Genomic DNA, 26,640 nt, shown 5'->3' on the forward strand with positions numbered 1-26,640 from the left:
ATTGAATTAATCAATCCTTATTAAAAGAATCGGTATGGAAAAAATTATTTTGTTTAATTTTTGGTGCTGCAGGCCCAAGTCCAACACCTAAAAAGATGTATTCACGAAACACATGTGGCAGAATGGATGACCAAAGGCAGAACCACATTGGTGCAAAATTATGCAGAAAAAGGAATCATCCTCAGCAACTACAGGCCTATGATCTGTTTACCTACTATATGGAAAATACTAACAGCACAACCGAGGGAACAAATTTATCATTCCCTTCATCATTGCGAACTACTATCAGAGGAACAGAAAGGATGCCAAAATGGAAAAAGTGGAACACATGACTTATTATACATAGATCAAAGGATCTTGAAGGAGGTAAAAGTAGAAAAAAAATTTAACCATGGCATGGATCGATTACAAGAAAGCGTATGATAGGATCCCACAAAGATGGATAATAGAATGGCTGAGAACGTACAAAATATCAGGCAAAGTAATCATTGTGATAGAAAATGCAATGAGAACATGGAGACTTGAACTGACAGCTGAATGACAACATATATTAAAATACAAAGAGGGATCTTCCAATGTCATTCCTTATTATCACCACTACTGTTCATCATAGAACAATATTCTAAGAGAATGCCAAACCGGATAAAGTTCACTAATGCAGACGAAACAATAATGTACATGGATGACCTAAAACTGTTTGCAAATAAGAAAGACAAAACTAGAGACGCTAATAAACACAACTAGAATCTCCAGACAGGATATCTGAATAGAATTCTGTATGGCAAAGTGCCCACTGATGATCATGAGGAGAAAACTGGAAGCAACAGAAAGTATTATAGTACTCTATCAATCAGAAAAGAGGGTACTAGGTGAACATGACACCTACTAAGAGTTCTGGAAGCCGACACCACTAAAGCAGCAGGAATGAAAGAGAAAATTAGAAAGGGGTACTTTAGAAGAACAAGAAAAGTTCTCAAAACTAAACTATATAGTAGAAACCTAATAAAAGAGTATCTTACTAGTGACACTTCTCATGTGGGCAGTGCCACTCGTAAGATACTTGGGGCCGTTTATAAGTTGGACCTAAGAAGAACTGAGGAATCTCGACCCCAAAATCATGAAACTCATGACAATGCACAATACACGTCACATAAAGGATGATACTGACCAACTCCATGCGAAAAGGAAAGGCTGAGAAAGAGGGTTTGTATAAAAGACTGTGTAAATAAGACAAAAGAAAGAATTAGAAAAATACATAATGTAGGACACAAAATAATTACTGCAACAAAAGACACTGAATAAACACCCAAGATAAAAAAGAAGAGATGAGGAACAAGACGACGAAAGAAAAATGGGAAGAGAAACAACTACATGGACGGTTCATAAAGAATTACAAAAGATGAGACTAACGAAATTACTTGGAAATGACTACAAAAAGGAAACCTAAATAGGGAAACTAAATCCCTAATAGCAACCACACAAGATAACACAATTAGAACCAACCACATCAAAGCAAGGATCGACAAGACACAAGAAAACAGCAAATGCAGAGTCTGTAAACAAAGACATAAAACAATATACCACATAATAAGTGATTGCAGCAAACCAACCTAAAAAGAATATAAAAATAGACAAGGGTAAGGCAGTACACAGGCAGTTATGCAGACAATTGCATCTGGAAAACCCAGACAAATGGTACAAGCACAAAACGGCAGCAATACTGGAAAATGAAAGTCACAAAATCCTATGGGACATTGATATGCAAATCGATAAATCCATCCAAGCAAGGACACTGGATGTCATAATAGTAAATAGGAAGGAAAAGTCCTACCAAATTGGAGATTTGGCCATTCCAGCAGACCACAGAATGCAAATCGTGGAGATGGAGAAGTGGAGCAAAGACACGGATCTGGCCAGAGAGCTTAAAAGAATCTGGAAAATGAAGAAAGTCAAGATAACACTAATAGTAGGCGCACTAGGAACAATACTGAAAATCCGTTTATTTATTGCGGACTATTAGTTGGCTGAACGTCATGATGCAGCAACTAGAAGATGAGGATAATAACCCACGACAAATAAATGGATAAATATACAAATTACTCATCTCAATAAGAATTCTAATTCATTCAATAATACCGAAAAACTTTGAAAAATGAATGGGAGAGATTGGAATCAGAGGGATGACTGAGAAGATACAATGGATAGAAATCATGAAGACTGTGGAAATATTAAGGAAACCCCTTGAATGCGAAGACTAACACTGAACTGGATATACATACAGCTCCCTACCCTTTTTGTGTGTGTGTGTGTATGCCACTATCAACTGGCACAACACAAATAAGTGAGGAGGCTCAAAGAGGATTGAAAGACCGAGGAGAGAATACACTAACCAGATTTCCACTGGATGAGTGCAAATTTGTGGAGGGGGAGGGGCTTATTGAAAAATCGATATTTGATTCTATCTTGCCTATTTTCTTTTTTTTCCTTTCACCATGTTCTTTGCAATAAAACAATCTAGCACGCATTTAGCTATCTGAAAAAAAAAGACAAATCTAAACACCAGATTTCATGTGATTACTTTTCTATATTCTCGAACTGTTTTAACATAAAATCCAAGGGTATTTTAAAAAGGTGTACAAGGGGCAGATGCTTGAGCACTCTTAGCAAACCCTTGTGCACGTTTAATTTTTGATACTGCAGGTCCATTCTTCTTCTTTTTCTTCTTCTTTTTCTTCTTCTTTTATTATTTTTGGAAGAAGAGCCAGTGAAAAAAAAAGGTTCAGACTCTTCTTAACTATCGGCGTTCTACTTGGCCGGCACAATAGGCGTTTCTCTTACACACCTCACTCGCTTTTTCGTCCAAGCAGCTATTGTATTTCTTCTTCTTCTTCTTCTTCTTCTTCCAAACTAACTACAAATTCACGTGAACGAGATAATGTCGCTGTTACTGAAAAAAAAAGTCTTTTTATTCTGCCACTTCAAACCTCGATATTGCCTATTTTGCATTTATCTTATTTTTGTATTATTTTTGTATCGGCCAGGTTCCTCAAAACGTGGGCGCTTATTGATGTGACTCTCAACATTGATATTACAATTACTCATTAATTAGGAGTTTTCACACATCTTTGCACTAATCCAATGAAGGTTTGGGTAGTGCTTTCTCTTCTTGATCTTTTCATCCTCCTTGACATTTCACAACTATTTGATGCAGTGCCAGTTGATGCCGACTTCTTTTTGTTTTAGCGGGGGGGGGGGTAAACTTACAATTATGCAGTTTCAGTTTTCTTGATTCTTTGTGGTGCTTTTTTATGTTTTTGTTTTATTTCTATTACAGTTTCTATATGTCTGATAAGCGTTTAAAGCTCATCGGTATTAATCTCTACATTCAAGGGTTTCCTTAATATTTCAGCCATTATTATTATTATTATCTGCAATATCTTCTCAGTCATCCTTCTGATTCCAATCTCTGCCATTGCTTTTTCGGAGTTATTCCTAGTACTCCTACTACTATTGATGTTATCTTGACTTTCTTCATCTTCCGTATCCCTGACAAGTCCCGTGTATTTGCTCCACTTCCTCATATCCTTGATATTCACTCTGTGGTCTGCTGGAACGGTGAAACGATCTTGCATGGCTTCACATTCTAGTTACCTACTATGATATCTGGTCGTTTTGTTTTGATGGGTTTATCTGTTTGTATGTCCATAGCTCATAAGATTTTGTGATTTCCATTTTCAAGCACTGCTGCTGATTTATTTGGGTTTTGAAGATGCAGTTGTCTACATAATTCCCAGTGTATGGCCTTCTGCACCGGATCGTGTCTATTCTTGTATCCTTTTTGGGTTAGTTTGCTGCATTCACTTAATATGTGGTTCATCGTTTCTGTCTCATCCACAAAGTCTGCATTTGCTGTTTTCTTGTATTTTGTCAATTCTTACTTTGATATAGTTGGTCCTAATCATGTTATCTTGTGCAGGTTGTATTAAGGATTCAGTTTCTCTGTTTAGGTGTCCTTTTCATAGCCATGTTCAAGTGTTTTCGTGGATTTAAGGATTCAGTTTCTCTGTTTAGGTGTCCTTTTCATACCCATGTTCAAGTGTTTTCGTGGATTTCATCTTTTGTCATCCTTAAGAATCGTCCGTGTGGCTATTTCGCTTCCCATTTTTTTTTTGTCTTATACCTTACCTCTGTGTTCTGTCTTGTTAATTTTTTCATTGTCTCTTGCTGTGATCATCATCTTTTTTGTATTCTGCGTTATGTATTTTGCAAATTCTTCTTTTTATTTCTTTCACACAGTCTTCCAGGCAAACCAGTGCTCTTTCTCCATCTTAACATTTCACATAGTCATTCGGCATTATTATTATTATTATTATTATTATTATTATTATTATTATTATTATTATTATTATTAATGTATGGGAGAATGACAAATCAAAATATTGAAAATAACGATGTGAATGTGGCTGGAACATCTTGCGATGGTCTCATGTCCGGCAGGTGTCCCACTGGTCAGCAGGGTGTGTCCTGTCGTCATCATACAACTGTTTGAAATTCTGAGGGTGTTGGTGGATCTAGGGTCAGTGTGGATTGGCAGAGAGTGTTCCAGGACATGAACGGAGTTTAATAGATATGGCATCAGGGAATCCTGTGACAAACGCTAGTTTGGCAAGTTGTTCTAGTCTGTCTCCCTCAAAACCAGCCAGTCCAACCAATCGTCTGATATTGTTGGCATACACGTCCACCTGCTCGCCAACCCATTTTATCATGATTAACTTCCTGTAACTTCTTGTATAACAATTAGGAACTTTGTTCGAAAAAGTGTTGCATTTCGGCAGAACAACTTTTTTCTGAACAATCAGTCTCAACACCATGCGTGAATGCCTCCTTTAATCGAGTCTCTGTCCATTCGCCGTTCAATCGGTCAATCTCGCTCATTTTTAAGTAAAGAGCAAACGCGTCTTCCTCCGGGTATAATGGCAACAGGCTTGCCGCATGTTTTATCTTTTGGAGTTTCGCAACCAACCTTAACTTTTTTAGCCATGCTACTACGTCTCCCTCGCCAATAAATGGTTTAACCATGTCGCTGCTTAGTCGTATTTTCGCCATGATAACGGTCTGAATGGCTTGCAGTGTTGAAATTAATGCTTTAACTCGGCGAATAAAAAGAAAGAATCCGTCGCTCGTACTAACACGTACAAAAAAATAACTCCAATTGCGTAAAGCAATCTGCTCTTGATTTCTCAACTCTTCTTCTTCTTCTTCTTCTTCTTCGTCGTCGTCCTCGTCGTCGTCGTCGTTGTTGTTGTTGTCATCGTCACAAAATCACGATTACATTCCGACCCTCTTTATATACAGACTTTTAATTGCGACAGTACCACGATTTGCATATCTTTCTTCGCTTCTCCTCTTTTCCTTGTACTCGACGGATTCCAGGTTCAAATGGCGGTGGTTCTTGTGCACATCATTTTGTAACCTCAGTGTTGTTCAGTTCCGCTACAGGAACTTAACAGGCTTCTGTATGCAGCATCATACGTTGTTACGAATTATCTTGGCTTAATACAGAAGAAAAAGAAGGAAATAAAGAATAGAAATCCATACTGACAGAGACGGCTTGAAGAAAGTATTAAACGATGGCGGAAAGACATTGGTAGAGTCGAAGAAATAAGAAAAGGAGTTAACCTAGGACAGAAAGCCAAGGACGAGCTTGAAAGGAGGTATAGATTGCTGGAAAAGGAGGCAATGACAGTTCTAAAAATGTTGAAAGAAGTTCCGCACTGGTGGTATAACAATTAGGAACTTTGTTCGAAAAAGTGTTGCATTTCGGCAGAACAACCTTTTTCTGAACAATCAGTCTCAGCTTTATATATAGAATTAAATGGTAGTAAACAGGCTGGAAATAACAATACTCCAAATACAGATGATGCTAGGAAGCTCTGGAGTGGGATTTGGTCTGTCAAAGGTCGACATAATGAGAAGGCTAGCTGGTTTGGAGAGGTCAGAGCAAGGCTATCAGAAATGTAGCAGATGGAGAACGTTGAGATAACCATTGATGACGGTTGGAATAGGAAGGATGACAAACTGGAAGGCACCTGGTTCAGATGGAGTGATGGGATTGTGGTTCAAACAGTTCTAATGCCTTTATTCACTTATAACTGCTTCCCTGCAAAGAGTCGTAGAGTCGGGAGATGTCCCTGATTATCTTGTTAAGGGAAGGACGACACTGATTTGGAAGGATCCTGCAAAGGGAACAGCTGCAAGCAATTACAGACTGATTACATGTCTACCCCTAATCTGGAAGCTGTTAACTGGAATCTTTGCAGAAAAAGTTTATGGACATCTTGTGAGTAATCGTGTTTTCCCTGATGAACAGAAAGGATGCCGTAAAGGCTCGAGAAATACTAAGGAGCAACTAATGATTGATAAGGCAGTAATGCAAGATGCAAAGAGGAAGAAGATGAATTTGAGTGTAGCATGGTTCTTCATTCATGAATCCGTGAAACACTATCGATGATAAAGGTTGCTGGGAATATAAAGTGCTGAGGCAGGTTGGCATTAAACGTGGAATATTCTAAGGTGATTCGTTATCTTCACTTCTTTTTGTGATGATAATGATGCCACTGCGCATCCTCTTAAAGAGAGAGAAGTTAGGGTATAACTTTGGATTTGGTGGCAGACGCGTCAACCATCTACTGTTTATGGATGATTTGAAGATATTCGGTAGAAATTATAAGGAAATGGAGAGACTGGTAGAGTTTGTCGGATGAAATTCAGCAGAGTTTGGAAATTAGTAAATGTGTAGTGCTGGTGAGGAAAAGGGGAGTAAAAGTTCATTTCAATGGAATAGTACTGTCAAATGGAGAAATTATGAAAGAAGTAGGATACAGGGTATAAGTATTTGGGAGTGCTGGAGGGTGTAGACATCATGAACAGAGAGATGAAAGAGAAAGTCAGAAAGGAGTATCTGAGAAAAGTGAAAGGATGGAGGAAACCCAATGAAAGCAGTGAATGCATGGGCAGTCAGTGTTTTGCGATACAGTGCAGGAATTTTAGAATGGTCTGCCATGGATATCAAACCAAGAAAAATTTTTAGCAATGTTTGGTATATTCCAATTTGAAGTAGTGTAGCGAGGCCGTATCGAAAGAGGAAAGACGGTTGGAGAGGATTGAAAAGTGTAAAAGATTGTGTTAGAATTGAGGAGATGTCATTGAAGGAGCAGGTGGTTAGAAGTGAGGAGTGGATACTAAAGGTTGTGGCCAATGAAATGGAGGTATGGTGAGACCAAGGCTGAGTACATACACGCACACACAGACACAGACACACACACACACACACACACACACATATATATATATATATACATATATATATATATATATATATATATATATATTTCTTTTAAAAAAGGGATGACACGTGAATTTATATAATCACCCGATAGATAGAATCGCCCGATCGTCGAAAACAAAATTCAAGGAGGGTCGAACGCTCCACGGAGTTTTATAATCATACAAGATTCAAGCAAGCAAGGAAGGGAAGGACACCTGGACGATCCATAGCGTTTGATAGATAGATAGATAGATAGATAGATAGATAAAACTAAAAACAAACAAAAAAACTTTAATACCTTCATATTAATGTTTATTTTTCTTATAGAAGGGTAATAATTAATCTGATTTTCTCTTTTCGATTAACAACATTGTTTATATTCTATTTTTATTTTTATTTTTTGTTATTCCAGAAATATGTTCATCCGGATTCTATTTTAACAAGAATAATAAGAATTGTACACCTTGCGATATTGGTTTTTACCAATATTCTAGCGGCCAAAGCTTCTGTAAGCCTTGTGACTTGAGTAAAACTACATACACATACGGATCCAATTTTAAGTCCCTCTGCTTTTGTAAGTATACGTCTCTCTCTCTCTCCCTCTCTCTCTCTCTCTCTCTCTCTCTCTATATATATATATATATATATATATATATATATATATATAGTGTTATAATGGAATAATTCCAGGAGGAAATCCGGGTATGAAAGCTCAATGTGGTAAACAGAGCAATAACATAAAAATATAACACGGAAATTACATAATTGTCGATGCAATAATTTTTTTTCAACCTTATGGTATTTTCAAACATCTAAACTAGACAATTACATTTTTGATACTGAAATAAAGAAAGAAAAAGAATCGGGCCTCAACCGTCACAAAACCAGAGGGGGTTGTAGTAGCAATCCACTTAATACATTTTATAGAGAGGGTGGGAGGGATTTTTTTTTAAAGAAAACAATAACAAAAACATTATGACACTTATAAACGGCTGTCTGGTAGCTCGATGTAACCACAGATAAACACACACACACACACACACGCAACACACACACACACACACACATACACACACACGCCCCTAAATATGCACTTTCTTAAACGTAAATGCCTTGACACGCGTTTACTAACCTAGGAAGAAGAGGGAGAAATATACGGATATAGAGAGAAGGAAATAGAATAAACAGCGCGTAAGGAAAAAAGAAGAAGAAAGAAAAAAGAAGAGAGTGACCATCCGCTGCCTGTCATATGGTTTCATTCGTCTAGAATCTCTGAGAAAGAGAAGGGAAAGAAAATGGAGATTATACGCACGTCCTAGAGTTAATTGAGTCATGGAAAGTAAGTATATTAAAAGATAAATAAATAAAAAATTTATATACAAAATTTTAAAACTATCTGTATGTTATCATGTTAAAATTAGTTAGAAATAAATATTATTTTATAATACATTTAAATATTGTATTTGTAATATATTACTATGAATTCAAAAAAGTAGTAAAAATGTAGTTAATATTTCATATATTTTATGTAATTAATTTTAATGGTGATTATAGCGGTCGTTGTAATTTATTTCACTTCCTAATTGATTAAGATGCAGAAAATTGCATTATTAGTCGCCCCCAATTCCATAGGACGCATATAGTTTCGGTTAATATATACTTTTATTCATTCCGTACACAAAAGTACTTTCATGCACGCGTAAAGAAATAAATAAAATAGTTATTATTTTAATTTATATTAAATCTAATAATGTCTAGTGGTAGTATTTGATCATTTTGACTTAAATCAGTTTAATAACTAATGTATTATCTGCAGAGAAAAATTATTTTCTTAAAGCTATCTCATTTATTTATAATTTGGATAAACAGGTACTTCGGAATAAGTACACCCAACTTAGATTTCGGACAACAAATGTTATCAAGTAGTTATTATCGAGTATATACCGGACAGCACTATAACTGCCAGTGGGGTGGGGTGGGAGGGTTTATCGTAAATAATCTAGTGGGGTTAAATTCGGTCTCTTTACCGTTATAGAATTATCTGTTCGTCAGATCTGGAGTTATTGGTTAATTTAAATTTACATTTATGTCTACATCTGGCCATCAGTTCATCTCGTTTATTTATGAGATTATTGTGTTCGTACTTCAGGATTCTTATTTTTTTCTCGAGGCATAAACTGTATCTCTGCCTAAAGCCGTTTGGAACATCCGAATAACATAGGATTGACCATGAAACCACTGGGGATCGGTTCTCATTTTTTAATATCCACCATTGTTTAGCTAACTCGGTTTTGTTCTTAAGTTCTGGGTTATTGAAAGAATGTTTATGGTCATAAAAACGCTGTTTCCAGTTTCCGGCGGAGATACCGAAGTAAACTTTTTTGTCCCTGTTATTATCTTCTGGGTGGATCGTGGCCTTATAAACCAGGCACTCAACTTTACAATTACCGTCCAGTGGGCAGTTATTTGTTTTTAACTGCCAAGTGAAAAATATGGCTTCTCATTAGAATTGAAGAAGGGTCAGAATTATATAAAATGTAAAATATATATTACGTTATATTAAAGGAGATATGAAATACAGGAATAAAACTTTTGAAATATAAAAATATTAAAATATAACTAGGAAAAACTAGTTAAGCATACGTGAATAGGAATAAAAAATAGGAAAATGAAAATTGGAACGGTGTATATATGTGTATATAGTTATCGTTGCCTCTTATTCCTGACAGCATCTTCGTTGAGTTAATGAAATTTGCCACTACATCTGTTGAATTTAGTTTTAGCGATGTAATGTATAAGCAAATAGATGGAGTATCCATGGGCTGTGTCCTAGAATCAACAATGGCGTACATATCTATCCACCCAAAACTCATAAAGCGGATAGTTTTTTAAGGTTCATTTGTTCTATCGTACGATCATTTCAACACAAGGTTGCAAAATGTATTTTCAATATACTACAACCAGTATTAGCGAATTATAGTAAATACTGTGTAAAAGATTTTTATTTTGCGAATATTAAAAATTCCAAGGTTATTATTAAATTTATGTTCTCTTAGGATATTAGTAACCTATTCACTTGCGTCCTATTTTAAAAACAATAGAGAAAATAAGAGTATGGAAAAACTTTCTATAAACGATTTTAAAAATATGACTTGCCAGAGAACGCATGGAGAATGCATTGGTCTATACGAAATGAATACAAATTACATTTTATTATCTGAAAACCAAGCTTCAAATTCGAATGTAGCGTCATTTTCATTCATTTCCAGTATAATTCAGATGAGATCATTTGAAAATGTTTCAAGGGACGTAACTCTGAATATACTGCGGCAACAGACACATATAGTCACAGAAAAAAGAAAAAAATAGATTCAAAAGAATTATATAACTACAAGTGGCTCATTACTTTATTACAACACTGTAATATGTCATTTTAAATATTCTTATAATGTAATTTGAACTTTTTGCAGCCATTTGTAAACCTGGTTATCAGCTTATGGAAAACGGAACATGCGAAGAATGTCTTCGTGGATATTATCGTCAATTTGATTTTCAACCCTCTTGTATTTCCTGTGGAATAAACGCAACAACGATGACTGCTGGATCCACCTCATTTGAAAACTGTTCTATCCGTAAGTCATATTTTAATTTCAAAATATTACGTCTTGTAAAAGTATGCACACATACATACATACATACATACATACATACATACATATATATATATATACATGATGATTGTGTCTTCTTGAAAGAAGGTTACCATCTCTTCAGTCAACTGCTGTGCGGCTGTGTGCACGTAGGTAGTTTTTTAACCTAGCTTCAGTCCGACACGAACGTTCACATACATTCTTCATCCCAAATTTAAGGCTACTTGACAATCTTTAAAAAGAAACCGTTTTTAAGGATGGATTTTAAACTCATCGCACTAAAGATTTACTAATACTACAACCTAAAAAGGTTATGGGGTGAAAAGCTACATTTCAAACATTTAACCAGTAATTTATAATTTTATAAAATGAGGCATTTTACACTTGATCAAAATTATAATTCTATGAAATTGTACAAAAAATGTAAGAAAGCATTCAACAACTAAATTTAATAATGAGTTCTACCTCTACTGGTTTTGATGACTTCAAAAATTCTTTGGGGCATGCTAGAAATAAGCCATGTCTAAGATTAAAATCTTATTCTCCAATAGTCGCTGTCTGATCAGGGATGATTGTAAATGACTCGAATGTACTCATCTCAGTATTTGCTAACTGTAACAATTTAAAAAGTACTCCCCTTGCTTCAGTGACAGCAAATATGCATCCAGAGTTTTGCTGACTTTTTGACGTTGTGTAGCCCATTTTGGGACTTGACGTACAGTTCTTCCAAGATTTTTATAGCTGCTTGATAGGAGCCATATTCATATATATTTCTGGGGATATGTGATTAATAAGGATACCAACTTTATCCACAGCCGACGCTGCTACATCTCCTGGCGTGGTTTGAGTCTGTATCACACTCTGGAAGAAATTCTGAAATGTTCTCAGGCAGTAACCATTCTTGCACTGCTTTCAGTGAACCTGGATCTGAAAGTCTGTCCGGCCCCAAAAGGCAGTCCATAACGCATAAAAATAAAATTAGTTCATTAAACTGTTGTGTTAAGGAAACAACTATAACATATAGCTAGACTTTAATGAGCTAAATTACCCCCACACACACCTATGGAATAGAAACAATAAACAAATGTTAGATGCTTTGCCAAAACACCAATATTAAATAAACACACACGTATATCACATTAGAAAAACGACATCGATAAATAACAACAGTAATATCATTCATATACATCACTATCATCTTCAATCACACTAGAATTTATATTACAACATTTTCACTCAAAAACATATTAAATATTTATAAACATCTAAAAGAAATTAATCCACAAATAATCTATATGTAAGATTGAAGTTCTTGTTTGAAAATACTCTGAAGCTCAAGCATAAAATCTTTTTACCAAGATAAATGAAGTCGGTATTAAATAACCTGAAAGGATTGATATGCTGTAAATAAAACAAAATGAGACAAATCGTAAGAAGTCACTGGGTACGTTATGATTAAAATCTGTGATAGCAAGGCACTTTTGTTCATTGTTAAAACTGTCATGGCTGATCTTGTTCACTGCAAAGATGACACTGCCCTTTTCATTGTTAGGTTAACATCAGATTTAAAATCTATTTTTTATTTTATTATTTTTATTTTAGGCTGTGTTTAACACTTTATAAAACTGAACCACATTTATTAAGGATGGACATTAAACATTGGTCCCTAACAGTTAAATCTTTTTAAAACTTGATTCCTCTTGAAAACACAGTTTTTATTTTATTGCAAATTTTTACCATAAAATTTTTACCACTTTTTCCTTGAAAATTATATGTTTTTTTTTTAATCTTCACATCTTGTTTTAATATTATCGTTCCACAATTTACTTGCATATAGGTTAATTATACATACTTTAAAGCGATATGTTTTTTTTTACATACTTGCAAGTATGATTGTACGTATTAAATGTGGATGGAGTAATTTCTGCAATTTCTGCCATTAGCCTCATCAGTGTGGTACGAGGAAAGTTAATCATGCATGTCTATGACGTAGTATGATGAGGTGTGGAAGTGAAACCTGACCAGTTACTTTCAAAGACATCTGTTGCAAGGAGCGAAATGATATGAAAATGATACAATGCATGTGAAATATCAATTTTAGAGACAAGTTTAGTTCTTCAGATCAGAAAAAGATTATATCTGAACAGTATTGGGAGATGTGTGTAGAACAAGAGACTTTACTGGTTTGGTCACATTGAAAGAATGGATAAAAGTTTTTGGGTTAGTAAATGTAGAACAGTTTAGATAGCAATGTTAGTGACAGGAGAAGGTCAAGGCAAAAATGGGAGGAAGTGATAAGGATGGATTTCAGGAAAGAGGAATGAACAAAGACCTAGTTAGAGATAGGTTAGTTTGGAAGTCAATTTCTAAAAGAACTAAAATTATTTTGGTAACACTGAGTTTGAATAATTCTTTTACGATGCATGACGAGCAAATATTCCTTAGCTCTACAATAGATCAAGGAATACAAAAGTATTTGAGGTCGATGAAAAGGAATAGGTTTATGAAGTTGAAGTCCAATGTAAACAAATTCAAAGTCCAACGTGCAAGTCCAATGTAAACCAATTCAAAGTCCAATGTGCAAAGGACAGGAAAGCGGTTTCATCAGTACACACACAGACACGGTGTCCAACATGCCACCAACACGATCCAGCATATACAATTACCAACCGGCTGTTCTTTCCTCACCCCTTGCCTTCCAAAACGACCTGAATTTATAGTTGTCGAAGATCAACTGATTTGCATATATGCACGAGATTTTGCGAGAGTTTCCGAGATCATACCATTACAAAACGTCGTCGGCGCCATCTTGGAATTCTTTTCTTATCCTAGCTTCGCAGCGATGACAAAGCACACACGCACACCTAGGTCGTTTGAACGGTAAGCCCTCATTTTCACAGCTTTTGCCACACTCCCCCCTGATATCATTATCACAGAGGGGGCAGGGAGGCGGCGACCTCCTTCTTTGGGTGCTTCTACGGCGGGCTGATTACTTCGGTAACATGCCCGGTTCCATAGCGCATGGTGCATTTGCCGTGGGGGTTCTTAACCCAGATAACGTCTCCCACTTTGATACTATCTTGTCTCGCCTCTGGCTCGGGTAGAGGGCTGGCCTCTAACCCTTTCACCCTGACATGGTACCATTGCAACACCTTAGCTGGCACAGTAGAGGGCGAGACATGTCCTTAGGGGTGACGTTGTACCAGTATAGCGCTTCAGGCACTGTACACCGCTTCCTAGCTGCAATGGTCTTGATGGCCTGGTGGTTCCGTTCCATGATCCCGTTGTCGATTAGTATTTCGGAAGGAGGGCCACACTCAAGGAAGACACTTTCCAGTTCCCGGACAATGGCGGCCGCGTCCTGTTGGCAAAGTGGCCATCACAACGCAAACCTAGACGGTCCACAGTCAATCATCGTCAAAAAATCCCCGCCGTTGTGGTGGGTCACGTCCACCGCAAGCCTGTCCCAATTGTTCTTTACGCTCAGTTTTCCCTTCTTCTACCGGGCAGGTGCCGGATCGATCGACTTGCAGGTTTCACAACTCCTCACCACTGATTCTACCTCCTTCCTTGACACACAGGGGTCGACCAGTCTAGCGAAGTAGAGAGTTTGGTTTACACCGGGGTTCCCACTCTGGCAATGGACGTCAGCAACATAGTCTGGTTTGAATCGACGCCCCACCGCGGCACAGTTCACAGGTGCCGGTTCTTCCATTTCTTTCAGCAGGTCCAGCCAACAGCGTGGCACTCTGGTCAGCTGATCAACGCGATTCTGACAGGATTGTACTAGCGTCACATCAGCGACCAGGTTGTATTCCTCGATGGTTTCGGTTAGGGTAGCAAGCCACCTCCGTATGAGCATTTTGCCTGATGCCTTCGTCGCCAATCGTGCCTTTCCACTCAAGGCATCGGTCGTCCACCGATACATGCATGTGGAGTCTGTAACGATGTGCAGGACTCTGGCCTGCCACTGTAGTGCCAGGTTGACCCCCTTCACTGTGGCATCGAGATCAGCCAGGTTGATGTACCTGGCGTTATTTTCTGGCCGAAGACAGCAGGCATCTTCCACGATAGATCCGTTGACTGCTAGAGCAACACCGAGGGCGAGCGAGCTGGCGTCCATCCAAACCGTAAACTCGCTCCCATCGACGCACCATTTCCCTTGCACCGGATCGTCCTCGAAGACTCTGGCCAAAGTCTCCTCTAGCATTTTCCGCAGGGCGGGGTCGCGCAGCTTATCATCCCACCTGGTTGACATGGAAGTCGCTCGTCGCTTTATGGCTGGCACCGCCACCCAGAACCACCCACACACGGGGAAGTGGCCGACCAGTTTCCCACAGATGTAGAAGATGCGTGACGGTAGTTGGGACTTCCGGAACGTCACCACCTCTTCCCCAGTGGAGTCTGTCTGCGCTGCTGCTCACGCGAAGGCCAAGCACATTCGTTCCATCTCACAGTCGCTCTGGCTCCTTGCATGTTAGCCCGAAGCTTTCAAAGTGTTCTTTAACCTTCTGTGCAGGCATGAGGCTCCCGTTCACGTAGATGTCATCGATATATGACGATATCACTTGTTGCACGGCTTCGTCCTGACGGCGGATCGCCTGCATGATTGCCGTCATGATGTTTGGGGCCACATTCAGGCCGAACCCTAGCCTTGTCAAGCAATAACGTGTCCCTTTAATCTTGACTGTCTGGTAAGGCCACAGCGATTTTTTGTACGCGTATCTGCAAGTAAGCTCTTTGCAAATCCAATATTGCTGCGTCCGCCCCTTGTTGCTGCCACTCTCTCAGTTTGTGTGCACAGACATCTGCACCTGCCGTGTGCGGGTCAATGTGCTCGTTGAGTTCCCGGTAGTCCATGACGGGGTGGACTTTTTGTTTGTTCTCCTGCCTGATAGTCATCAGGGGAATCAACCCCTTTGGGGGCCCAAGTTCGTCTTCCGGGTATGGCACCAGCCAGCCAGCCATTGTCCTTCCAAACCTGGAGCTCTGCCTCGTACTGCCCCCTAAGATGTGTAGGAGGGGGATACTCCGCCAGCCGATTCCGCAGGGACACTGGTGGCTGGTCACCCGACCACTTCCAGGACATGGTCCAGGCGTTCGTGCCCCTGTCGTATTTTGCGTGGAAGTCGGGTTCATCAAGAGTGATGGCTGCGCAGACCGGTGTCTCAAGTTGGGAGAACCTTACCACCAGTGCCGTTTACGGTGATTCTGCCCAGCCATGTAATGGAATCTATTCCAAGAAGAAGGTCATACCCCAGTAGTTCCCCGTCGACCACCAATGCCTTCACAGCCACCGGGGGGCCACTGCCAATGCTTACGTAGACCTCGCTCACTCCACTACACATCAGTGAACCTCTGCCAATGGTTAGTACCGGGACCTTCCGCTCCTTCCACATGGTGCAACATCCTTTGCGTATTAGGGTTTGGGTGCACCCGGTATTAACCAGTGCTGAGCGTTTGCGCCCGTCAACATTCACGATTACTTCAGGGAGCGCCTTGTTCACAGCTGCTTTCGAGAGGGTGCTGGTGCCGCGGCTTCCTCCCCCTGCTCGTTTGGTGAGCCTAAGCGGGATGACTATAGCTGGGTCCTTTATCTTGCACAACCGGCAAACGCGTTCGGCTTTCTCTAGCCATTCGACCACCAAAGGTCCGTCCGGGGAGCCGTCAAATTCTGGGATCAATTTCAGGTCGAACTTGTCCATACCGGAGATATTTGCAGAAATAGCTTGAAGTTGAAGTCCAATCTAAACAAATTCAAAGTCCAATGTGCAAAGGACAGGAAAGCGGTTTCATCAGTACACACACAGACACGGTGTCCGACACGCCACCAATACGATCCAGCGTACACAATTACCAACCGGCCGTTCTTTCCTTACCCCTTGCCTTCCAAAACGACCTGAATTTATAGTTGTCGAAGACCAACTGATTTGCATATATGCACGAGATTTTGCGAGAGTTTCCAAGATCATACCATTACAAAACGCCGTCGGCGCCATCTTGGAATTCTTTTCTTATCCTAGCTTCGCAGCGATGACAAAGCACACACGCACACCTAGGTCGTTTGAACGGTAAGCCCTCATTTTCACAGCTTTTGCCACAGTTTATTTTCCTGATACTGAGGTCGAATGATTCATTTTAGCTGAGTATTTAACAAAAGTAAAATAATGATATAATATCTGGAAATAAATTTATTTTGTTTTTCTTTAATATTTTTAGCCGCTTGCAAACAAGGGGAATTCTTGAATGGAACCATTTGTCATGATTGTCCTGCTGGAACATATCAAGATGAAATATGGCAAGAGTCCTGCATTCCTTGCCCCTCAAATACATCGACACGTGGAAGTGGTAAAAAAGATAATTCTTCTTGTGAAGGTGGGTTTTGAATCTGCATATTCGAAATTGGATTAAAGTGAAAATATTTTTTACTAGCAGGCTTATCCAGTATTGCCTGGAGATATGGAAAAAAATGAAGGCATTCAAAACAAAAACATAATGGACTGAAATAAAAGAAATGATTTATACAAGTCTTTGTTATATGAATTTAACTTTAAAAAAAAACTGTTAGTACAGCCGTGGCCAGTGAAAAAATACTTTAGAAAACAAAGCCGTAGAACAATATACTTTATTAAAGTTTTAAGCTGCTTTTCTTGCTATTAAGCTAATAATTATTTAAAATGTCTTCATTTTAAGAATCTTTTGGGGTGGATTAAGCATTTGTCTTAAAGAAATTGAATAGAAATCCAATTTTTTTGTTAATAACATGGTGGAATCATAAAAAATGGTTAGTCAGAATCAAATATCAATTTTTCAGAATCAAAAGGTTTTGATGATAAAAATGGACAAACCGCTTTTACTTCACTATAAATAATACATTTAAGAATAAGGTCAATAAAACGAACATAAAAAATTGATCTTCTAAACAGGATCATTCGGAAAGCAGAAAAAGTTCATTTCATGTTCAATCAAGAAGGCAGCTTGATGTTATCATCTTACCTCTTTCTGGGTTGACCTCTTGAACAGGCCCCAGGGACATCAAAGTTAATAATTCTTCTTGACCACCTGTCAACTACTATGCGATGGATGTGGCCAAACCATCTAAATCTATTCCATTCTAGGATACCATCTATTGTACTGAGGTCTAGTCTGGATCTCGGCTCATTTCATATTCAAGCAAGAAAGCATTTTGGATTTGAAAGGCAGCAAAAAACAAATTTTTCGAAATCTTCACTCAAATAGGTTTTTACTTGAAAATTGCTATTTTACTGTATAATATTTTTTAATGAGTATTGATTTTAACTTGAAATTGGAAAAAATTTAAGTTCATTGGTTTGAGGACTGATGTATGCCAGAGCTTATCTATTAAAACAAACGAAATGCAAAACTTTTCAATAGAACTTCAAATTTATTGATGAGCTTGAAATTGAATCTTGAGCACAAAGGAAACAGGGTTACATTTCTGGATCTGGAAATTGAGATTCACAAAGATGAATGTTGCTATAATTTTTTGAGAAGCAAGATGTATTTAATTCTGATATTGTTCACACACCATAATTAGCAATATACTTTTATTCACTTTTTATGAATTGGTTTTTAATAAAATTCTCAGAATTTCTTGATATGCTGTGAATATTGATAGTTTTGTTGCAACAACACATAAGTTGCTGCCGAGCATAAAACGTCAGGTTGAAAGTGAACAAAATTTTTTGATTTTTTAGATAAACTTCAAACACTGGCCAACACATTTTTTGGTTATAAAGGTTTCTAACCTGACTTAGACTAATTTTAGGATGCTGATTTCGAAAGTCATATTAATTTTTTCTCATCAGATTAAGTTGATGAGATATTTGCTATTTTATGCCATTTTTACCTTAAAATTAAGTGTCTTGCCTCCCTATTTTAAACCTATTATATCCCTTTAAGTTACTCTTAACTAAATGCTTCTTTCGTCCTAATTTCGTCCGGTTCGTCTTTACTTTGGTCTTTGAAACCACTGACGACACAGCAAGATTCTTTTTACTTTACCTTCTCTCATCCCCGGCATCAACGGTATGTTTTATTCATTTCTTCTTTTGGACAATGTGTTTGTTGTGGTTGGGAAGTAGTGCGTTCAAACACTCTTAAAAGCAAAGACAGTTTATCGTGCACCAGCTGATAGAATGAAGGTTTACTCAATCTCTCCTCATATTCCTGATATATCCACAATATGTAATTTTTTAAACTCTTTTTCACCCCAAACAAGGTATAGTTCTACTTGGAATGTTACTATTTGGGATCATATCAAATAGGGGTGGACAGCAAGATATCTGTTACCATTAGATTTAAACTTCTGCAGTCAGAGAAGCAGGACACAGATTGAGGACTTTCAAAGTCTAGCAGTCTGAGGAAAGAATCTATTAGAGTAGAAGGCTTTCCGGCATCTGGAAACCTCAACAGTGAAGTGATAGGAATTTGCTGCTTGTCGGGCTAGTCGAGGGTATGAACGTTTTATGAGTTTATGAGAGTATATTCGATTAAAATATTTCTAAAACAGGCACAGGGATGCAGCATTGCAGCAAGGGAACAAAGGTTGGAGTTTGCCTGATAGTACAGGACCTATTAAATGTGAGACTTTCCCTTATATATATACTAATTACAATAGAAAAATGCAAGCATGAAAAGTAATATGGTTAAGTTTAAACATGGAAAAGTAAAGGATTAGTTGTTAAAACTGGAAAAGAAAAGTACGAGATATTCTAGTAAAAATATAATAAATTTATAACTTAAAACATTGCAGCATTAAGAATTTATTATATAATGCTATAAATTGAATTTTAAAATAATTCTTGATGCTGCAATATTTTAAGTTATAAATTTATTATATTTTTTACTTAGGACATCTTGTCCTTTTCTTTTCCAGTTTTAACAACTAGTCCTTTACTTTTCCATGTTTAAGCTTAACCATATTACTTTTCATGCTGGCATTTTTCTATTGTAATCCATGATTTTTCCAGGCTTCCAATAAATTCGGTTGTTCTTTGTTTAATTTTAGTCTTATTTTTTTTTTTTTCCCCGATAAACACATATGTACACTCGTCTGCTTTCCATAAAATCCCCCCAATTATCTCCTTTTCATGGTTTCATTCTCTGTTTCACTTGTTACTTCTCTTTTCGCGAGAGCAGTGAATTGGTAGCAACAATAGTCACTGAAGCAACATGGTTGCTATGGAAACCAGTGATAAAAAGCGTTGGTTACCTCCTTAGATATTTTTACAATTTTGAATACTAGAAAATCCATCATAACTTTTGTTTTACTGAACAGAAAATTGAAAAAAAAAATTTTTTTTCACAATATAGCTGAGAAGGTGATCTATAAACTGAAATAATTGTTTGAAATTTGGTTGTAAAATTAGTGAGCGGTGAAGCTTTAAAGCAGTTCTAAATAACTAAAACTGCCACTTAACCATATATTCAAACACTACCGTGTTTAGATGATTAGGCAAATTAATTATCTAGTATCACTTACATTTTTTAAGCCTCTTGACATTGTCCTTTAGCTTCAAAATGTCTGGTAGAATTCATAATTGTAGTAGCTAATGTAAATTTACTCCTTTCCAAGACGCCTACTCTTAACTAAACCGCCATCTTGTCAATAGAAATTACAACAACAACAAATAAAATGAAGATCATTCTGAACAGAATTCTTTTTCTCTGTAGACAAGAGGAGACAACTTAAGAGTCTTAACTCAACATTGCTGGTAAATTCTTGTCAAAACTAGAATTTCTAATAAATAAACAAACAAACAAAAAAACTAGAGCAATACAAATCTAAAAAAAACTATAACGCAAACAAACTACTAACTAATTCACCTCCTCCCTTGAGAATCCCCTTGATAAACATTAGAACTAAATTCAATGGTGCAAAATCCTTTTTTTCACGTACATTGCCTAGATATTTTAGCACTAAGTAAAACTTAATCGCTAATCGTTTTGATAGCCAGGATAAGACCCACTCTGCCGTAAAGACTCTTACAAGCATACCCATTCTCTATATCCGGTACAATATCCTCTTAACTAAAGAATTAACTTAGAATACAATATGCTTACGATTAACCTTACAATATAGCATTAGTTATCTATCATTCTCTCTTGATCCAGAACTCTATCATATTTGACTACAGCTCTTATAATAGCGATAACGTTTTTCTCAAATCTGATCAACAAATGTACTTGAGGACTTTAATATCCACCACATAGATTGGCTCAGTTTATCGAGCTCCACAGACTGTCATCTTCCCAACATGCTTTCCAGATCGTGAGGACAAGAAAGCCTCACCTTGATCTGTTCTTAGCCACACTACTTGAGGTTTGTGTGACAGATGCTCATAGACTATTCAGGAATTCTTGTAATAATAGGTAGATATTATAAACCTCCGACTCTAAACTAAAGTGTTATTATTCAAAACAATAAGACATTACCAACATGCTGATTGAGAATCCCTTTCACCAGAGATGCACCGTGGAGTAAAACTTTGTTCTCCCTACTAAAGCAACCTCTCTCCAGTTTCTCTTCAATGCGCTAATGTGCAGTAAACATTCTGCCGCTTCAGTCATCATAAATCAGCAGAGAATAGACAAAATTTTGTAGCATCAAAAATAAAATAAATAAAAAACAGCTAAGAATAAATGCGTTGCATTGCATTCAAGTAATTAGAAATTCACGATTTCTATAATCGTGAGGTAAACACAGTGGGCCAATCAACAATTAACATGAAGTCGTTTGCATTGCAACAAATGAGGCTGAACTGTTTGCTCTGCAGTTTGACCATAACTCTTCTTTGACTCTCCCAACCACTTTCTTGCATAAAGATACCATTAAAAGAATTAAATCATAAAGGTCTTAATTTGTGTAATATAATATGATTCTTGACAGCTAAAAAAAGTTCCAGTTTTTTTCTTGATGGCCTTACCCCCAAACACCAGTGCATTAATGGGGGTGTGCCTCAGGAATCGATGCTTGAATCTTTATTATTCCTGATCTTCATTAACTGTCTCCCACTTTTGCATCCGAGATGGGTATATTTGTTGACGACACATTGTTTACAGCATGCAAGCAAATTAAATGCACCCACATCCAAAATAATGGCTGGAATATATGAAATAACGTATAGTCAGTAATAAGACAGGGTCAAAAAGTGAATGGGTACATTCAATGCTACGAACACAAAGTTTCTTTCCTTCAATAATTATAAGAAACTTTTCCAACCACCAATTTCCATCGCCAATTGCACTTTTGTCAAGAGATTGACGTTCAAACACGTCGACTAACATTTATGAATTGGAATAAATAGATAGAATCTACTTCCAAGTCAATTGCAAAGAATGTAGGCTCCATCTACAGTGTTAGAAAACATTTTACATCTGCCAGCATCCTATATCTCTATAAAGGCACAATTTGCCCATGCATTGAGTATTGTTGTTGTATCTGGACAGGTACACCGACTACTTTTAGATAGGGAACAAAAAGAGAGGGGTTTTTTACCTAATAGCTTAATAGCTTAATAGATTAATAGATCCCTTACTGTCTGCCAATCTCCATTCTCTGTCACATCGCAGCAGTGTTTCATCCCTAATCTTATTTGGTAAGTGATTTCTTAGATTTTTTTCGAATGAATTTACTGCATTTGTACATCCGTGATGGAGGTACCTTTGACCCATCTAACTAGCAGCAAAATCTCACCTCTACATTGTACTTTCTACTTTCTACTCTAATAGTTTCCTCCACAGAATCGCTTGCCTTTGAAATTTCCTCCCTGCACCCTATTTCCCTGGCTATAGCAATATGCAGAAATTTAAAGCTAATGTAATTCCCGACATAGATTACTTCTTAAATCTGGCCCCTATCCCAGTAACTCTTCATGCTTCAGTGGCAATATGCCTTATTTTGTGTGAAAAAATAAAGTCTTTTGAAACTGAGGCAATTTTTATTTTTGTCCTAATCAAAAATGCCCATTTATTAGGAACTGGATTTCTCTCACATTAAAAATTCATCTTGTGTCTAACTCTGCCCTCGTGAGAAGATAGGTAAATCAGGATATGAAAAAAGAAAAAGAAAACTGCAAAGATTTTAATTTTGTTTTCTTTATTTTTGTTTTATAGCTTATTGTACACCGGGCTTTGAGAAGAAAAACGCAACTGATACCTGTTCTAAATGTCCAAAAGGATTTTTCCGTGTTCTAGAGTTGCTTGACCCATTTGCCCTCTGCTCTAAATGTCCTGAAAATTTCACAACAAGCGGAGAAGGTGAAACAGAATGCACATTACGTAAGTATTATACAACTGATTCTATATAACAAGTGTTCGCATTCCATAAAAAAAAATAATGGAAAAAAATATTACGTTTTGGCAGTATCTGAATTGGTGAAGTTTAAAAAGAAGAAAGGAAAAATGTTTCAAACCGGAAAGTAAAAGAAATACTTTAAAATTTATGAATCAGTATAGAAATCAGAAAGAAAAACAAATAAAATGTCTCCTTATTGAAATAGATTGCACTTACTGTAAAATTTATATTTGAAACCTAATGTAACAGTTCCATACCTTCCCTAGACATTCTCATCCAACAATGTGATACTATCGACGTTGCCCCTCATCACGTGTTAGGAAGTAAAGAAAAAAGAAGAGAAAATAAGTTTATCAGCAGAACAATGGAGGAGTTGTTCACCAATTTGCACAAAAGAAAACTGAATAGGATTGTTAATCAAGACGTGGCAGTGATTTGAAACAAAGTGCTGAACAATGGAGGTAAATATTAATGTATTTATTGCAGACTATTACCTCATCATTTTTAGTTGTTGTTTCACAACGTTTTGGCTAACTATTCCTGTGGCCTTCGTTAGGTGGTTGTCGAGGTCAGTATGTTTAGAATTAGTTTATGATCAGTTTTGGGAGTGGCGATGAGTTTTGGGACAGTTTATAGGCAGTGTTATGTTTATGACAGTTGAGGACAGCGTTCAACTTGGGACAGTTAGCAGTTTGGAGTTTCCTCCAAAAATAGGGGTGAGAGATTCGAGTCAACACCGGGTGAGAATCAATCGGCCGAGAAGAAAATCGCTTGGGATTAATGCGACTAGACATCTGGCAACAGACAACATTTGGGGTTCCTTTTTCTACACTATGTGACTGTATCACACACACACACACACACACACACACACACACACACACACAGAACTGAACTGATTTTCATCATGTATTTGTCTTGTGTTGTTTTATAATGGCACAATCATAAAGGCGATCGGGCCACAATTAGTGTTGCTGGAGATTTTACGGTGGGTTCTTTTCACAACATGGCTACGATGATAAATATTGGTCAAGTGTCACTAACATCAACACAAGCTAGAGAGAAAGAAAAAAGAAAAAACCGAAATTATGGACTTACAAAGAAAAAAGTTAGATTCGGCATTTGTTTTGATGCGACCACGTTATTGCAACAATAATACATTACTTTACCAGGTAATCATTACTATTATCGACACGAATTATTTTTCAAATAATGAATCCAGTTGAGGAATCAGTCAAAAACGATCAAATTTGCTTTACTTACTCATTTGTAACCTATTGGCTTTAAAATATACTTAATGTTTAAAAGAAGTTTTAATCCAATTTACTTTAACATGAATAGTGATTAAGTAAAACAATCTGTGGTAGCCGTTTTGATTTTTGACATAAACTTAATACATAACCGGAATAGAAGCAAGTAAAGGTTGAATACTTGTCGTTTGCATTTTTGGTGTCTATCTTTTTCATTTCAGTAGCTTTTGGTGGGACCTCTTGATGCCATATTGTTGGGCAACAAATCATACACATGTGAAAAGCAGAACCCCAAACAAAAATTTATGAGCACGTCACTGAAATATTTAAAAATATATACATGCTTTAATAAAATCGGAAGAGTTTCAAAGCTTCTATCTTCCTCCTCTCCCCTCTACCAACACATAAATGCCGTGATTCTACAGGGATAGGTACCAAATATCTAGAATCTAGCTTGGGATATAACATGCTGAAGAAACGGATAATTTTAGTCGGGTATAGCAACTTTAATACATTCATATTGTTGATTACTGCAATATTGACATGTACTAAAAACATCTCTCATTCATAGCCTTTTTATCATTTTTAATTTATTGGCATCCCTGAAATATAGAAAAATGCATATATGCTCGTAGAGTTAAATGTAATAAGCAAAGAAGAAAGCGCCCACGTGTGTGTGCATTATGTGGCTATACGACTTACCTTCAGGTGGAATCTGAGAGAGAGAGAATAAAGATTGCAGCCATGGCTTTATAAGGTGTAGTCTCGTGGAATCACACGAGATCACACCGCCCACTGCATACATATGCAAATGAAATGGAGTTAAATTTTTAATAACATGCCTGTTAGCAGAGATGAGGTGGGGAAAACGCATGCTAGAAGTTTGAGAGAGAAAGTTGTGCGTGACGAAATTGACGGTGACGAATTCTATATGAATTTTTGTTTATTTTATTTATTTATTATTATTATTTGTTGTTTACCAGCCCATTAAACTGCAATCCTTTAATAGGATAGTTAGAAAAATCAGACAAATTTATCCTAAAAAAGTTAAAAGATAGTTTGAAGTAGCTAATTAATATATATTTCTCCTAAAAAGATTTTTATTGATAGCAGAACGTATCGCCATTCTTTCCCTAGAAAATAGAACACTTATTTGAACATATATTAGTTCAGTGCTCAGTTTTATTTATTTTATTGATTCATTTATTTATTTATTTTAAAGGAGAGTAGAAAACGTATTTTGGACACGTTTTCGGCAACTCTCTCTTCTTTTTTTTATCACTCAGTCCTTATTTACAAGAGTGACAAAGGGAGAAAATACAGCTGTATACTAGGCCAGCAGTCTTTTTCTGAGCAGTCGCTTAAAATATCCTTATTTTCACTTCCTATTTCATTCCTTCTGGACATCTCACTAATAAGAGTGCTAGAGGAAAACATTTTATCTGGGCTGACGTAATCCACCTGATAGTTAGGAACCTGGACCTGGGATCAACAACCAATAGCCCATTCTATCAGTAGGTGCAAAGTACTGGGGCTGCTGTATTGCCGTTTGCTGAATGGATTATGAAGTTGCTTCTACTGGGGCCTCTCGATGCCGTATTAGTGGGCAATGTTACAACTTTTCCTCTATATGGTCTACAAAAATCATTCTTTGTTTCTTTATTTCCATCTTTGCTCTAATAACTCTGCCGACCTCTTCCACTCATTTACATATTCATTAATGAAAACCTCCAGAAACAATCCAAGATTAAACCCAGAACTCCAACTCAGACGTAGACCCCCACTACCAAATATCCTTCTCCAATATCAAGAAGGTCATTTATGAATATCAAGAATAATAAAGGTCCAAGGATCGACCCCAGAGGTAAACCTGCATTTATATCATATTGTTTTGACATACGATCGTCGATGACAACCTGGATTCTTCTCTTATTTAAGAAGGATTTAATTGTGTTAAGCATTAGTCAAGTAATACCGTAGGATTTGATTTTCATGAAAACATCATCGTGTCATACCCTGTCAAAGGTCTTAGATATATCTAAGGCTACTTTCCTAGTCTCCCCTGCTTTGTCCAATGCATGGTATATACGTTCA

At 37.1% G+C, this 26,640-nt stretch overlaps 1 protein-coding gene across 2 annotated transcripts in view; it reads left to right on the forward strand.

Moving 5' to 3' along the window:
• LOC145266452 (uncharacterized) overlaps positions 1–26,640 on the forward strand; it is a 582,076-nt gene that overhangs the window by 443,819 nt on the left and 111,617 nt on the right. For both annotated transcript variants that reach the window (XM_080122128.1, XM_080122127.1), the window contains exons 32-35: positions 7,740–7,901; positions 10,798–10,959; positions 17,197–17,352; positions 23,116–23,280. In XM_080122128.1, coding sequence (XP_079978254.1) covers positions 7,740–7,901; positions 10,798–10,959; positions 17,197–17,352; positions 23,116–23,280 — 645 coding nt within the window. The remainder of the gene's footprint in view (positions 1–7,739; positions 7,902–10,797; positions 10,960–17,196; positions 17,353–23,115; positions 23,281–26,640) is intronic.

This window comes from Euprymna scolopes, chromosome 41 (genome assembly GCF_053919585.1).
Source record: "Euprymna scolopes isolate OS-2025 chromosome 41, ASM5391958v1, whole genome shotgun sequence".
NCBI lineage: Eukaryota > Metazoa > Mollusca > Cephalopoda > Sepiida > Sepiolidae > Euprymna > Euprymna scolopes.